Source organism: Pyrus communis, chromosome 2 (assembly GCF_963583255.1).
Source record: "Pyrus communis chromosome 2, drPyrComm1.1, whole genome shotgun sequence".
NCBI lineage: Eukaryota > Viridiplantae > Streptophyta > Magnoliopsida > Rosales > Rosaceae > Pyrus > Pyrus communis.
The window spans coordinates 14,268,931-14,286,919 of NC_084804.1; the positions used below are offsets into that span (position 1 = coordinate 14,268,931).

General features: G+C 39.1%; 1 protein-coding gene across 1 annotated transcript; it reads right to left on the reverse strand.

The window, feature by feature from the left end:
* Positions 1-4,962: 4,962 nt before the first annotated feature.
* On the reverse strand, positions 4,963-10,653 carry LOC137725915 (disease resistance protein RUN1-like). Its single transcript, XM_068464754.1, has 6 exons — positions 10,060-10,653; positions 8,500-9,601; positions 8,073-8,375; positions 7,060-7,935; positions 6,108-6,693; positions 4,963-5,500 (listed from the first exon to the last, which is right to left on the reverse strand). Exons 1-6 carry the CDS (start codon positions 10,575-10,577, stop codon positions 5,190-5,192), a joined length of 3,696 nt encoding a protein of 1,231 aa, XP_068320855.1. The 5' UTR covers positions 10,578-10,653; the 3' UTR covers positions 4,963-5,189.
* Between the last annotated feature and the right edge of the window lie 7,336 nt (positions 10,654-17,989).

Genomic DNA, 17,989 nt, shown 5'->3' on the forward strand with positions numbered 1-17,989 from the left:
TCCTTTGTTTTTGGTTGATTTTTGAACAATTTTCCTTTATGTTTGGATTATTTGTTGGTGATTTGTTTTTTTGGGATATTAAGTTTTAATTAATTACCATCCTTGAATAAATGAAATTATTTTGAATTGATATTTGTTTTAAGAACTTTTATGCATGTGACTGATTCAAAATTAATTTTTCATTCTAGGTATGACTAGTGGAAAAGTTAGTTGTATGGCAGATAATGCAACCATGCACATTGTTTTGCGTGAACGCATCTATTTCACTAAGTTCATACCTAAGAATGCACCTTTGACAACCCTCTCAGGCCCATCCAACCTGATAGAAAGATATGGTAAGGCACGTAAAATGTTGTACAATGGTACAATCTTGACCATTGATGAGGCATTCTATTCTCCACGTTCCGAAAGAACGTTGCTAAGTTTCAAGGATATTAGAGATAACAATTACCACACTGAAACCCACGTAGAAAACCTATCCTAGAGAAGATAGAGCGTATCCCGAGTGGTCTGTATATTACGACCATACGCCCCATAGAATGCCACTATGTGGCCAGCCATATTACTGGGACCGCACGCTAAATTAAACTTTGGCATGATCGTTTGGGACATCCTAGACGAATATCGATACGCTGAATCCTCAAATCATCACAAGGGCATCCACTAACCCGAAGTTTAGGTTTGATCTAAGGAATCACATGTCAACCATATTCTATGGGAAAACTTATTACTAAGCCTTCTTATGACAAGATTCGATCAAATCGTCCCATTTTTCTACAACAGATTCAAGGGGGACAATTGTGGACCGATTCACTTTCCTTGCGGACCATTTAGATATTTTATGGTTTTGGTTGACGTTTCCACATGTTGGTCACACATGTGCTTGTTGTCCACAAGGAATGTTGCATTCTCCAAACTGTTGCCTCAGGTTATCAAGCTTAGGGCTCACCACCCTGATTATCTAAACAAATATATTTGATTGGATAATGCTGGAGAATTCACATCTAAAACTTTTGATAACTATTGCATGTCAGTTAAGGTTGCAGTTGAACATCCCGTACCCTAAGTGCACACCCAGAACGACCTGGTAAAGGCTTTCATTAAGAGATTTCAAGTGATTGCTCGATCGTTGGTTATACGTACTAAGCTCTCGATCGCTGCTTAAGGCCACGCAATATTGCACGCAGCAAAGTTGGTCCGCTTAAGACCTGTTGCAACACAACCACTTAGTGCCCTTCAGTTGGTCACCAGATACGAACCCGACATATCGCATTTGCGTGTTTTTGGTTGTGTGGTATATGAGTCGATCTCGCCGCCCTTACGTACAATAATGAGGCGTCAGCGAAGGATGAAAATCTATGTCGGATATGATTCTCCTTCAATTATTCATTACTTAGAACCTTTGACAGGCGATCTGTTTACCGCTTGTTTTGCGGATTGTCACTTCTAAGACATAGTCTTCCGGTCGTTAAGGGGAGATAAGAACGTCAACATTTCTAAAGAATGATGCGAATTATCTTGGACAACTCCTATTTTGTCTCATTTAGATCCCTGCACTGCTCAATCTGAAATTGAAGTGCAGTGCATATTAGATCTTTAGAGGCTAACTCAGAGCATGCCAGATGCTTTCATTGATTTAGCACACATAACAAGATCACATATTTCAGCTGCAATTACACCTGCAAAGATGGATGTACCAAATGTACGATGGACTACCCTCTTGGAAGCCCAGGATGCCAATCTTGGTGATGCATACACATTAGTGGCTAGCCAATCATCTGCCTCTACACAAAAGCGTGGCAGACTTTTTGGTTCAAATGATTCACACCCTCGGAAGAGGAAATCCACAGCACAAGGTCCTGAAGAGCCTACCGTGAATCCAACTATCACTTACTCATTCTATCTAACCCATGAGGAAATTCTAGATTATGGAAACGTCCTTGAAGAGACAAATCCTCCTTTCGAGAATCGTGAAATTTCGGTCTATTATGCTAGCTTAGATGATATGTGGCATAGAAATGAGATGATTGTCGACGATGCATTAGCATTTACAGTAGCTACTGAGATCATGTTGAGCAATGACATAGATATGATTAGTCAATTTGGAAACAAGCAATCCAAGTTGAACTCGATTCGCTTGCAAAATGTAAGGTGTTTGAACCTATAGCTTTTACTCCTTCACATATGAAGCCCGTTGGCCACAAGTGGGTTTTCATTTAGAAGCGTAATGAGAAGAACGAAATTATGTGTTACAAAGATCATCTTATTGCACAAGGATTGTTACAACGCCCTGGGATTGACTATGACAAAACTTATTCACCCGTTATGGATGTGATTACTTTTCGCTACCTTATCAGTTTGGTAGTTTCCGAAAAGCTGAGTATGCAGCTGATGGATGTAGTAACTATATATCTCTATGTGGATCTTGATACGGAAATTTATATGAAAGTTCCCGAAGGACTTACATTGACTGGGTTAAATATTTCCAAACCTCGGAACACGCTCTCAATTCAGCTGAGGCGTTCACTCTACGGTTTGAAGCAATCCAGAAGAATGTGGTATAACTGTCTGAGTGAGTATTTGACTAGTCATAGATATGTGAACAACGAAATATGCCTTTGTGTGTTCATTAAGAAGTCACATTCCGGATTTGCGATTGTTGCAGTATATGTCGATGACATGAATCTCATCGGAGCTCCTAAAAAGCTCGAGAGAATTACCGTGCACCTGAAGTCGGAATTTGAGATGAAAGATCTAGGTAAGACTCGATACTATCTTGATCTCGAGATAGAGCATTGTTCAGATGAAATCCTAGTACATCAATCGAACTACACCCAGAAGGTGTTGCGCCGCTTTAATGCGAATAAAGCGAAGCCTTCGAGTATTCCTTTGGTCGTTTGATCACTAGATACAAAACGAGATCCCTTCCGTCCAAATAAGGATGATGAAGAGATTTTGGAGCATGAAGTTCCTATCTAAGTGCGATAAGTGCTTTATTGTATTTAGCTCAATGTACTAGACCTAATATCTCATTCGCTGTTAATCTTTTGGCAAGATACAATAATGCACCTACATGCAGACACTGGACTGGCGTGAAAGACATATTCCGTTACCTTAAAGATACTACGGATTTGGGTTTGTTCTATCCATGCGCATCCTCGAGTGATGCCGCACCTTCTGCTTCTCGAGTCGATTCTCGCCTTATTACTTATGCCGATGCAGGATACTTTTCTGATTCGCACAAGGCGCATTCTTAAACGTGTTATGTCTTTACCGTTAGAGGCACATCAATATCTTAGAGGTCAACTAAACAAAACTTAGTTGCCACTTCGTCTAACCATGCTAAAATTCTCACCTTACATGAAGTAACTTGGGAATGCTTTTGGTTGAGAGCAGTAATGGGCCATATTCAAAGTTCCTGTGATCTTTATCCCGTCGTTGATGTCCTGATGACGATCTTTGAAGATAACGTAGCATGCATCGAACAGCTCAAGAAGGGTTACATCAAATGAGACAACACCAAGCACATTGCGTTGAAGTTCTTCTTTTTACATCAACAACAAGAGCATCAAAAGATTGAAGTCACGCAAATCCATTCACAAGACAATCTGGCCGACCTCTTCACCAAATCACTGCCGAAGACGACGTTTTATAAACTTGTTCATGGAATTGGTATGCGTAAACTTTCTGAGTTGTAACATTGCTATTTCTCTTTGGAATTGTGTCAAACTCAGGGGAAGTATTATGAAGATACTTGCTGGACCTTAATGTACTTTTATTCCCTACAATTAGGAGCATTTTTTCCATTGAGTTTTTACTACCTAACTAGGTTTTAACGAGGCACCCACCTTGGGTTAGTCATATCCCTGATGACGTCTCATAGACGTTTCTTTTGACTTTTACATTTCTCACACATTTTTCCTTAGACTATGGATTTTGTGTTTCTTAGTGAGACTTACTTACTTATGCAAGTTCCTACCTTATTGAGAATAAGCGCTGCTCCTTAGAATCAGTGCCGACGAGTCGACTTTCCTCAACTTCTGCATGATGATGAATCTACCTTGAGTATTTACACACTCAAGGGGGAGTGTTGTAAACTTTCCTAGTTTAAGTATGATTGTGTAAATCCTAGATTATATTGGATTCTAGTTATCATTTCCTATATGGACTTGTATTCCTTAGGGATGAAGGAATATCTTCTCTCCTTTTATTATTATAAATAAAGGCACAATGTAGGAGAGATAACAACACGTATTTCCCTACAATTCTACAAACACATCTCTCTCACTCTCTCTTCCCTTGCCGCCCCCCTTTAATATTTTCAGATAACATAGGCTACTACAATGAGAGCATTGTAGGAATATTGAAAGTTTCACTTTTTTTTGTCTTTTCATTATTTAAATTAGAGATGATAACATTACATGTAGGTGAGGCTTAAAAAAAACAACAAAATTTTATCTTACGAAATTACATTATTGTCTTTAACCTTTTTGTTGTGATAGAAGACAAAGATATATTTTCACCCTCTTTTGATTGCCAAAGATGATTTTATTAATGTAGCTTTAGATATGAGTAACATGTTGACTTAGATGCTAAATTATCACCTGAATGAAAATTAAGTTTTTTTTTTTTTTTTTTAAACAGACGATATTATCGAGGAGAGGGTGGACATGGCCTCACAATGAATTAGCAATAATGTGGTTCAAATTCGCCTTTGGTGAGAATCAAACCTAAGACTTCTCACTTACAAGTGAAGAGGAATACACCATAGTACTATATGGCTTTTAAAATTAGTATTTAAACTAATAAAATCTGCCAACTACATCCTTAATATTAGATTCGAAGTTATTCTATTCAATTTTTCATTAATTTAAATTACGTGACTTGTATGTGATGCACTTTAGATGGTAGACTAGTAGTTGTTTAGGGAATTATTATTTTTTGAAAAAATAATGTATGGAGTTAATTTAGGATGGCAAATTAGATTTTACAACTTATACGCAACTTTAAGGCCTTACAAAAAATGACTATTACCTTCTAAAATGTGTTATATGACTTGAGTTTACAAAAAATTAAATAAATAACTAGTAATATCATAATAAGGTTAAAATTATGAGTTTTTAAAGAATTCATGAACTTATTTTATTAAAAAAAAAAAGTTTAAAAACGTAATTTTAATTAGGGCAAATTCAGGAAAAAAATCGCCACATCACCGTACAAATATAGATAAATACCAAGAGACGTAAAGTTTTGAACACGGTGTAGACTATTAGAACATCGGGAATTGGGGCCTGTTGCTGGCATAACACCAGGACATAGATAAAAGAGAGAGGGACATGGAGAAAAGAGAAAACGTAGACGCAGTAAGGGATCCAGACCACCACTATCACGATTCTCATCATCCGATTTATGCAACCGACACTATTGCTGCTCCTCCGTTGCTCTACCAATCGGAGTAGAAAACTGTCATCTTCTAATCTCTCACTCCTTTTATCCCTCCCTATTTAAACAGTTACAAATAAAGCACATCAACATCTTGTTTTAAATTTTTTATATGAAGAAAAAGACAAAAAGAAAAATGTGAGAGAATGAAAGAGAAGAGAAGGAAATGATAATAAGATATAAGAAAATTCTACTCCTTACCAAACATAAGAAAACTGATTACGTCATATCAGAGGAAATTTCAAGAAATTAATGTGTTGATCAATTTCACAACTTTATCAACGGCCTAAATATTCATCCACTAATACTTGTGATCTAATTTATCAATCGTGTCCTGTTGATATGGTTTCACCAAAGTAAACTAGAGTAACATGCTTCACAATTTTTTTAACAAACGATAAGATAATATGTGCTTCACAATTTGTACCAAGTCCTAACAAAAATATCAATGATACTCTTTTTCTTTATTTTTTTAGCTGAACTAAAATTAGAGTAATCAAAAGGGATGAAAAACAGGAAAATAATTTGCACACATTATATATATACTTCCTCTTTTTTTTTTTTTTTTTTTTTTTTTTGAAATTTATTTAATCGAAGGTTAAATATAAATAGATGTGTGCATGAAGAAAAAAGTACGCATAAATCATCTCCAAAAGAACATATACCTGTCTTAATGATGTCGCTAAACCATGCAGACCCATACACATCGATTTCTGCATATCGATTGCTGAGGAAGTATGTGCCAGAGACCACCTCATCAGAAACTGCCCAGTCTCCCGCTCTGATACATGGATAAATGGCAGTCCCTTGGTTATTCCTCTCGTACACAAGCTCAATGCCGCACTCTTTTACCTGAAACTCAGATCGCGTGTATACTGAAACAGTCACCTCATCACCATCATCTAATTGCCCCCCAAACCTCCAATGACTTAACCATATCACGTCTTCTCCATCACCTGGGACACCAAAGAATGATGGGCCATAGATCCAGGTCAGGTCCTTTCTATTTACACTGCCAATCTTCACTACAGTGACTATTGGGTTGGGTAAATCTGTGTTCACATCGATCTTAGGAGAACTAGTGTTAGGCTTTGCATAGACAGAGAAGAAGTTGAAGCCTTTAATCCTTTCTTCAAGACGGAAAGGCACAGTTATAGACAATGACGACTTTGTTGTACTTCTATGACTGAACAGGCCTGGAACCTCATTACCAACAAGAAATACGCTGAATACACCATATTCATACAATCCCTGTGCCATGGAAATGATCTATATCAGTGAACTAATTTTGTATACAGACAATAACTACTCAGTTAATCTTGTGGAGAAAGATTTTCGTGCATGGGATGGGTCCATATGCACTTTGTATAATCATTGAATCACTAATGTTAGTTGTACATAATGAGGTGGGTAAAAGGGCTATAAGTCGCTAATAATTAGGCACGTAAAAGACACGTTGCTGCTTTACTCACCTCGTTTTGTGCAACTAATGTTAGTGACTGTTGTCAAGTTTTTTCATGGTGACATGATGCTCTTCTCTCAAATGAATGAATGTTGTGTGTGTGTGTGTGTGTGCCTCTGTGTGTGTGTGTGAAAGAGAGAGAGAGAGAGAGGGACCTGGATGGGATGCATCTTCCTCTTCATCACACGTTTGAACACGTGCAGGGTACTGTCCAACATAATTGTTTCTGCGGATTTCAAGTTGTTCAAGCTCAAAAGGTTGATCATACGTACATCAACATTTTCTATTGATTCTAACTTGAAGTATGAGTCAATCTCAAATAGCTTGCAGTTGGATTCATCTAAGATGATTTTTGGTTGGAACGACATTGATTGAAATTTTACTTTTTCCAATGACGGGCAACCATTCACTATCAGTTCTCTGATAGTTGGAAGCCCTGCAAGCAATTTGAGACTCGTACACTGAGAAAAAGAGAGTTCGTCGAGTCTCTTAAGACCTTTGATGCAATCTGGTAGTGTGGAAATTGGATTGCAGCTTAGATTTAGCTTTTGCAATGATTGAAGGTTACTGAAATCCCCAGGAAAATCATCATTGGAAAGATTGCAGCCACTAAGACTTAAATCTACTAAATTGCATGGCACATATGAAGCCCAAAATATTTCTGGATTTTTTCTTGGTTGTAAGTTGACCTCTGAGATGGTATGTATTGAAACTCCATCTCCTTTGAGCACTTTCAGAGATTCCATTTTACTCATTTCCTTTGGAAACTCAATAAGGTTTGAGCAACCAGATAGGATGAGCGTTTCAAGAGATTTTAGTGAAGAAATGTTCTTTGGAAGCTTCCTAATGTTTTTGCAATCTTCCATATTCAAATGAACAAGTCTGTCTAGGTTTCCAATGGATTTGACATCAACCAAGCTTGCACAATCTTTAAGAATCAAACTCTCTAGATTTGGGACGTGTGAAAAGTCAGGGGTTTGGGTAAGGCAATGGGAATGGCTGACATTTAGGATCTTCAATGATGGAAGAAACTGTCAAGAAATCCAAAAAAACCAGGAATAATGAGAGGGAGTCAAATTCTGTAAATATATAACAAATATATAATCATTGAAAGCTCTAAAATTAAAACTAAAGAAAGTAAAGAGATATACTCTCGAGGGCGACATACCTTTTCTCCTTCCCAGACTTGTCTCAAGCTACTATAGCACACTTCAAGAACAACTAGGCTTTCTGAAGGAAAGTCATTGGGTAAGGAATTAAAAGGAAATCCATGCCAACACAACCATCTTATCTCTGTAGGAAACTCTTGAAACGATCCGTTGAGTTGTACATGAATAAGCTGGAGTAGTCTTAGTTTATGCATTCTCATGAATGCACTGGTTTCCAAAACTACCTCATTTGAATTTCTCGAAAGAGTATATGCAGGATGCATTTCCATGTTCAGCACAAGACCTTCAATTGTTTGTGTTCCCTAAAAAGAAAAAACAAAAAGAAGACATTAATCTGGATATGTTAACAAACATTGCAGATGCATACAACTAAAAACACGTAAGAAATTTATAAAATTAAAAACACGTAATTCATAAATTTCTTACATTCTTTTGTGTCAATACTTTAAACGAATCCTTATGGTTCCACAATCTACTACGTTTGCAAGGCTCCTTTGACTCTAACCCAACAATACCTCTTCCCATTTCCCGAACCATGTGATGCATTTTAACCTTGTTATATTCATCAATTGTCACCAAACATCTATCCATGAGATTTTGAATGCCAACAACCGTGTAGAAATCACAGCTATCTAGTATTCTAACAATCACATCTTTCTCCATTCCAATAAAGAAACATGCAATGTGAAGAAATAAATTTTTATCATGGTCATCTTGTAAAGAGTCATAGCTTATTCTGAGTTTATTCAAGATTTCACCATTTGGAATAGCTTTCAACTTGTTTAATGCACTCTCCCATACAAGTGTACTTTGCCCGGATAAAGAAGAACCCAAAATTTTCAGAGCTAATGGAAGTCCTCCACTGAGGTGTACTACTCTTTCTGAAAGTTCCAAGTAATCTTCTATGGGATAGTCTTGCCCAAACGCATGCCAACTAAAGAGCTCCAGTGATTCCCTTCTGTCAAAACTTTGAAGGTTATGAACCTTAATGGCATGGTGCCGAGCTTTTAGCAACCCTGCATTGCTAGTTGTAATGATGATTTTACTTCCCGGATAAAGCTGACCTTGCATCCGAAGAACCGCATCTAACTGGTCCATATGATCCACATCATCTAGAACAAGAAGAACTTTTCTAGAGCTGATAGCATCTTCAATCTTAATTACTCCCTGGCTAATACTGTGTATTTTTACTTTTTTGCCATTCAAAACATCATAAAGAAGCTGCTTTTGTATCTGAACTAAACCATTCGGCTGCCCTGAAATTTCTCTTATATTCTCAAGGAAACTGGTTCCTTGAAATCTTTTATAGTTTGAATTATAAACACATTTTGCAATGGTTGTCTTTCCCATTCCACGCATCCCATATATGATAAGTATGTCAGGATCAGTTGATCCATCCTGTAGCCATAAGTTAATGTTTTGGACTCGAGAATGGATTCCAATTAAGTGTGGAGCAACACTTATGGGCGTACGACTTAGTTTGCCTTCAATCACTTTAACAATTTTCTTGATAAATTTTGACTCGTGCCTATAAAGTTGCAATGAAAATGCAAAATAAATCAAATACATCATGATTAATTTAAACATAACTAAAATGTAAAATCAAACTTTGTGAAAACCGTTCACAATCTTATGGGCAACTTTCTGTTGTTCTCACCTCTTCCCATTATGTTTAGGGATGCATATAAGATATAACAAACAATATACAAGACTACAAGTACACAAATAGTCCATGAAATCTGGTAAGTTTTGAAACAAAACTTTAGTTGGTACTATACTAGTATTTATGGAACAAATTGGGAGAAATCAAAATTAATTAGACATAAATTATCAAATTTCCAATCAGAATACGTTGACAATACATAAAGAGAGACGCCAGATAAATCAACAGAATTTACCAGGTAATAATAATACAGATAGAAATCTAATCAAATGTCAGTCAGATGAATATGCATCAATTGTAATAAATGAAATTAATATAATTACCCATCAGCTTGATGCTGTAAGACCATCCCTGCTAGATCTGCAACTTCAGTAAGTGCAGCCCTCCAGTTCTTCACCTTGTCCTTCAACGATCGATCTTTTTCATGTCTTGCAAATGATTTTGCAAAACTTCCCTCCTGCTTTCTCACCTGATGTGGGTCGATGTCATAGAAGACTGGCAAAACTACATGGTCCGATGTCCTATTGCGTTCTAGGATCATCACAAGCTCATCAAGGCACCATCTGGATGACGCATAGTCTTTTGAAAGCACAATTACCGAACTTCGTGACTGTTGGATAATTTTGTGCAATTCTTGCTTGATATCTGTTCCTCTCTCAAGTTCATCATCATCGCGAAATGCGAGAAAGCCTGCTTTTACAAATGCTGTATAGAGATGATCAGTAAAAGTCTTGCGAGTGTCTTCGCCTCTAAAACTCAAGAACACATGATAACTGCATGGAGAAGAAGTACTAGTGGAGGAGGAGGCTCCTTCACTCTGAGCTGATCTAATAAGACCCATCGAGCAATTAGAAAATCACTAGATTCACTACCCTCTTGGACAGAAGAATCAAACTATATTACAAGCAACTAATAGGTGAACGTCCAGCAATTCTTGCAAGAGATGCAAATGTCAATTACGCGTTTAGTGTGTTTGGAGACTTCAATGGTCATTGGTTGAATAAAAATGTTTATTTATTTATTTTCTTCTTAGTTTCTACTCCCTCCGGTTTCTCTCTACCTTTTTTTTTTTTTTTTTCTCCAAACTTCATTCCAAGAAAAAGTAACAATAGTCATCCATATTCTTTTCAGAAAACGAAGTCAATCGGTGGCTAATTGGAGTAAGGTAAAAAACATATAAGCGTATCGGGTCACTCTTCTGGGTATATATTACGCACAGTATTATTTGTGTAAGTTTTTCTCTTTGGTTCTAGAATTTTTTTCCGATTAATGCTATTAAATTTATAGACTAAATTTACAAATTAAATCATACGTCATTAATAAAAAATAAGCACATTAATTAACACTTAAATAATAATCTAATTTTCAACTTACATATCATGTAATTTACAAAATATAATCTACAAATTTTGTGTCTCAACATTACCATTTTTCTTCTTCTCTTACCGTCGCATACAACAAAATGAAATTACACAACAATCAATCGCAAAGCTTCTTGCCGTCAATCAGCCCACTTCATCTACAATTGGGCCACAGACACCTCAGTCCAGTGCCTTAGCCATTTCATCAAGGAATTTTCAAGGTACGGGAACTTTTTTTTTTTGGGTAAATGAATGATTGTATTAAAAGAGAACCAAAAGAAGCAACAAACTACTACACAACAATGGCAACAAGGGCCAAGTTAAAAACAATCAAAAAAGGTAGGAGGCTGTAAAAAACAGCTTACAACCCAACCCAACAACTAGCACCCAAAAGAAGAACTATATAGGAATTCTCCATTCTTGAAAAATAGCTCCATTTGCAGTAGAAAACGGAATATGCAAAGAACATAACCGCAAGCGTATAGAGTTCACAATGGCTTTAAAGATAGCAACAGAGTAGAGATGTTCATATCTGGTTATCTCGTAGAGAAGATGGTAGAAGTGTGCGAGAAAGAGGGGCCCCATGGCTACATCATCAAAGGAGTGTAAGGCATCCACCAGTGGGATCCAATCTAGCTTCACTCATTTAGATTTATTTGGGAACACATGTTGGTTCAACCAGTACAGAAGGAAGTACATCTGTTCCTGAGCCCTATCTGCAGTGGAGGAGGGCAGGCTAAAGGTCTTCTTTGCAAATGGGATGAAGCCCACGAAGGACATCTCATAGCTTTTGAAGGTCAAGAGGTTGTATTCTAGTCAAGTAATGGGCTCATAGGCGCCCGAGCTTTCAGCAGTTAAGCAAAAAGATGAGGACCAATCATGGGTGACATCCACGCACCTACCCGAGGGCCTTAGCTCGAAGACTTGAGCCATGTCGAAGACTATGGGAGACATGCGACCTATTCTAAAGTTAAATGTATTGGTCCCATTGTTCCAGAAAACGAGAGCTGTGGTCAGAAACTCGGACTTGGCTATAATCGTGACCTTGGACAGCATGATGAGCTCATAGATTCCATTAGCCATCCACTTTTGCTTCCAGATGGGCTCGAGCTCGTCCACCCACTACTACCAGGCTTTATCCTTCATTAGTGGGTAGCCTCTTTTGAAATTGGACCATTTAGAGGCCAAGATGCTAACCTCGGCGGAGTAAGGACTAGGGGTGAACCAGTTGGCAGAGGGCATGTTATTTTCCACCACAATTGGGACTTGGGCAATCCAAGCAAGCGGGAGAGAATGCACCCTTCTTCTTCAAAGAAAATCAATAAGTTCAGGCTAGCCCGAGGGCGATGAAGGCCATTGAGTCGATTACAGAAATTGACAAACCCTTCGTCGGACTCGCATGCAGGATAGAGTTTGGGTATCATTGGTTGATTGATTTTTGGGAAGAAAGTGAAGAAGGTTGAAGGTAGAAAGCAAGGAAGAACTGTGAAGGCAAGAGAATTCTGGAAATTCTGGGAATTCTGGAAACTTAGATAATAAGGGTTGCTAGAAGTGTTGGCCGAGAAATTTAAATGGAAGTTATATAACAGGCAGTTAATTAACGTTGGAGATCGTGGGTTAGTGCAAAGGTTTATTCGTAAACGGTTGTTTAAGTGGTGCAAGTCCCGAGGTAAAGCATGACGTTAGTGTTTAATCATCATTAATGCCTCGATTAGCAGACTTAACAATGATTAAAGGGGGTCACTGTTTGGGTTAATATTTAACATTGGACTTTATAATGATAAGGATCAAGGATGCTAAAGCAAATAGGAACTTGCCCGAAGCCCATTCGACGAGCCTGAAACAAAGTGAGGTTGCCTTAGCAACAACATAAGCCATGTGCCAATGATTGAAATGATGGCTAACAAAGACCAACTCACCACTAGCCAAAAATCACTTTCTAATAGCATAAAGAAGTAAATAAGAGATGACTCACTAGCCTGAAAGCCATTGGCCAAAAAAAAGCCAAGACAATCGGGCTAAATTGCTTATAAAATGAGAAAGAGACACCAGAGACAAAGACACTCAACCAACCAATCAAAAGACATGCAAACTCTGCTCTCAAGCCAGTTCATACCCAAAAAAGCTAAAACTTGTCCAGATTCAGTCCTTTTAGCTATAGTTCCCATAGAAAAGTTATCTTTTGTCTACTGTAAAAGCTCTACTACCTCTCCTTAGTATTGTAGTATCGATTCCCTCATGTAAAACCTGTTTACTTTCCATCCATTTTAGCATACAACCATCTGTAAACCTAAAGAAAAGTGGCTGCAAGAAGTTCAACCTTGCCCAACAAGGTGAAATCTTGCCCTAATCTCTGTGTTTTGTACTTTCATTTGGTATATTTGTTTCTTAATGAACTTTTCAGCATACATTCAAATTATTTTCAACTATTTTCTACTTAAGAGACCCATTTGTACTTGGATCTGGCTAAGTTAATAAACCTAGTCTCATTAAAGGCAAACTATGATCAAGAGAGTGGTTGAAAGTACCCTGAACTCCCTTTGTTCTGAACATATAAGACTATGAACTAAAAGTCCTTGTTTACAAGGCAAGAAAAGAACTTAATGCAAACTTAACCTATCTCCGACAATCCATTGATAAATGAGAAGTTAAAGTAACTTGGGGCGTAAGTAATTGACTTAACTCACACCCATTCAACAATTTATTATGTAAGGATAACAATGGCACACATAAATCCTTGTTAGTTTTGATTGCGAGCCTCAAGGCCTACACCAAAGGCCCTACAAAGGAACATTTCAAACTAACTTTAAACTATTCTTGCAACACACCAAGCAGCAGAAACTCGACTGACAACCAACCAAAGTGCCACCTCCTCGGGGAGCTGTGCGAGGGAAATCTTGCCCAAACAGCAGCAACCTTCGATGAGGTAGTAATACCACGACCCTCACCTCCTTGAGAAGAATTCTCCACCTGAGTAGGATCACATAGTTGTTGCATGACAATCCCAGATATGAGGCGACCATTAACCAACGAAACCCATACTCTACCTGGAGGGAATGAGGGGATGAGGGGATGAATCTCTCATCGCTAAGAGTGGATCGTTAAGCATTAGGGTATGGGAATTAGTGGTAAGGGAAGAAGTGATAACTTTGTTACAAGAGTTCTTTAGAAAAGCTAAGGTCTCTGGTAATTGTGGAAGGAGGAAAGGGGTGAGGTTAATGAAAGTGGCCTGAAATAGGGGGCTTTGGGTTTTGTTGTAGCTAATGTAGTTAGGTTTTAAATTTAGGTGGTTACTCATGTCTACAAAACTAGATTTCGGTGCGGTGGTGAAGATTTAAAAACAAGGATTAAAGGAGGGAAATCCATGGTTGACATATCCTTGGAAGGGAGGGGAACGGAGGAAAACCCCATGGGTTTAGCACTTTGTTGGTCAAGTGATAACTTTATTACAAGAATTCTTCAGAGAAGCTAAGGTCAAGGTACATGAACTTTTGCTAACCTAGAGTTCCATCAATTAAGTCTTGACATCTATGCATTTAAGTTGCAATTTACACCACCAGTCTGGCCCACAGTTAAAAGAATAAAAAAATTTAATATTTTCCTAAGATAGCGTTGTTGGCCTTTTCTCTTCCATCTCCCTCCACCATCTCAGTCTACAACACTAGAAACCAAACATTTTTCAACTAAGGAGTCACCACCACCTGCAACAAAACGTATGCCCTCCACCCAACAACCACATCATCCCCACCACCATGAACACCACCTAAAGCTCCAGCCCCTGTTAAGCTATGTAGATTGCCGGTTCTCGATCGAGCTGGCCGGGTCTTTTTGTGGCAGGCAGGACATTTGTAATAGAGGTAAAGTCACCGGTTCTTGAGCATTAGGAGAAATATGTGCACAATAAGGAGACGAGGTCATTATGGGGCCAAATGTCACATTCCGTAGCACGATATTGTCCTCTTTGGGCCCTAGCACACCCTCACGATTTTGTTTCTAGGAACTCATATGAGAATTTCCCAATGGGTCACCCATCATGGGAATGCTCTCGCGCTCTACTCGCTTAACTTCAGAATTCCGATGGAACCCGAAGCTAGTGAGCTCCCAAAATGCCTTGTGCTAGGTAGAGATAATAATATACATATAAGGATCACTCCCCTGAGCAATGTAGGATGTCACAATCCACCCCCTTAAGGGCCTGACGCCCTCGTCGGCACACACGCGGCCAGGGTTAGGCTCTGATACCAAATTGTCACATCCCGGCCCAGGCGAGACCACTTCCTGGGCCCGATTCCACCGTAGCATGATATTGTCCTCTTTGTGGCCTAACACACCCTCACATTTTTGTTTCTGGAAACTCACACGAGAACTTCCCAGTGGGTCACCCATCATGGGAATGCTATGGCGCGCTATTCGCTTAACTTCGAAGTTCCGATGGAACCCGAAACCAGTGAGCTCCCAAAATGACTCGTGATAGGTAGAGATGAGAATATACACATACGGATCACTCCTCTGGGTGATGTGGGATGTCACTTCCTAGGCCCGATTCCACCGTAGCACGATATTGTCCGCTTTAGGCCCCAACACACCCTCACGGTTTTGTTTCTAGGAACTCACACGAGAACTTCCTAGTGGGTCACCTATCATGGGAATGCTCCCACGCGCTACTTGCTTAACTTCGGAGTTCCAATAAAACCGGAAGCCAGTGAGCTCCCAAAAGGCCTTGTGCTTGGTAAAGATGAGAATATACATATAAGGATCACTCCCATGGGCGATGTGGTATGTCACACCAAACCACGGGTGGTGATGGTTGTTGTAAAAGGAGGAGGATTATCTCCCATCTTAATTTCTCTCTCCTTCCCTCCCCTTCTATTTAAATGGTTACGATTAAGCCACGTCAATATTTATATTATTTTTTTATAGAAACAATAAGACAAAAACCAATGTATGAGAGGAGATGAGGAAAAGGGATGAGAATACGAGGAAAAAGAATCTTTTTCCGTATTATAGGCAGCTGGGAGGAATCTGAGGGATATGATTAAGAGGGTTGAGGAAAGGAAGATGAAAATGAGGCTTACTTTAAAAATAAAAAATAAAAATCATTTATTGATTATTTTATAAAAGGGTTGTTTTATCAACATCCTCATGTATTGTTAAATACACTCCATATCTAGTTTTTCAATCAAAATTTATTTTAATACACTTTACATACTTTCCTATACTATCCTCACACCCATAATCTTCACATATCCCTTGTGGATTTCTTCCTAGCTCTTACTGGGGCCAATTATTTCGATGAATGCAGAAGAGGAGGTACTCGACTGCCTCAACATTACCTTTGAGGATAGTCTTGACTTGGAAGAACGTTTTTACAGCTCCATTCATTTGGTGGGTAGACTTATTGTTGACAATGAGCTATCTCAGAATGTAGTGAAGGAAATTCAGTGCTCAGCCTGGAATAAGATAGGGGTTGTTCGTGTTCTTAGAGCTAAAGAAAACGTCATTGCCATTACAGTTGGTGAGGATGAGGTCGTCAGGAAACTTTTGGAAGGAAATCCTTGGTTCATCAAAGACTATACATGCTCAGTGAAACTATGGCCCTCCTACCACTCCTTTGATGATATTGAAGCTGATAGAGGCATATAATGGATTTAAGCCCATGGGATCCCCTGTAATTTCTGCACTAAGAAAAACGCCAGGTGTCTGGGTTCAAAGAGTCTTGGAGGTCGAGGACCCGACAGTGACTGCGTTTTGTGGGTTTCTCCGTTTACGAGTCGAGTCGACTTCGACTCTCATAAGCCACTGTTGACTAGCTTCTATGTCACTTGCCCCACCGGAGGATCTTATGTAATTCGCCTGAAATACAAAGGATTGAGAATATTCTATTACCGTTGCAATAGGCTTGGCCACTCTAAGGGTTACCCATCTTTGGCTCCGCATCTACCATTAGGGGAAAGTAAATTCAATGACTCGCTTCGCGCCTTGTGTCCATCCAAAGCCAACTCCTTCCTGTTCTAACCAAAATCTGCTGCTGTCAAATCTGGTGCCGATGAGAGCCACTGAAGACGTAAATGTGACTGCTCGGCCAATGATTTCTATGATTTTCCTGATGACGAGGCTAATATTTCGATAAATCATTTTTATGCTTACGTAATGACAAAGAATTGGCAGCCTCATTAGGTGGTGCGTGTGTCAGCGATAAATTCCATGTGGTACTGCCTGTGTCTTCTGGCACCTCTGACATCCCGATCTCCTAGTGTTTGAATTCGATGACTAATCCTGTCACATGTCATCCATCCTAGCCATCCACCTCGCGATCAACCCCATCCCCTGATCTGGGCCATAAATGGCACCCTGACAGTTTTGGAACCCAATTTACTAATGGGTCACTCACCATTGCAATGGGCTATATCTGGAGAGTGACTGGTATGATCCAAAATCTCTCCCTCCATGGGCTCTCGATAATTCGTTAGGCCTTATCCAGGCTTCTGATGAGTTAAGGGCCAGCCCATTTATAGGTGTTAAATTGTTCCCTCCATCCTCCCCCACAGTCCAAGATTTGGACGAAGCAACTTACAACCTGGCCTCCAAGATGGTCTCACAAGCTAATGGTGTTAAAGGGCCTCAATTCGTCATTTCTTCTCCATTTGCGAATAAGGCGAGGATTGCTTTAAATCCCCAACGAGGCCGTCCTCTACATCTGTCTAATCTTAAATCACGGGGGTCAAAAACCAAAGGGAGTGGAAAAAGGGGAAGCTATGGGGGACATACATCTCTGCGTTCCAATCTGTCGACGGATATCACGGCCCCAACTGGCCCCATCCTCTATGACGTGGTCATTAGCCCGTCCAAAGCATTGATGGAGGCAAATGAACTGGGTTTACTTGGTACAAAG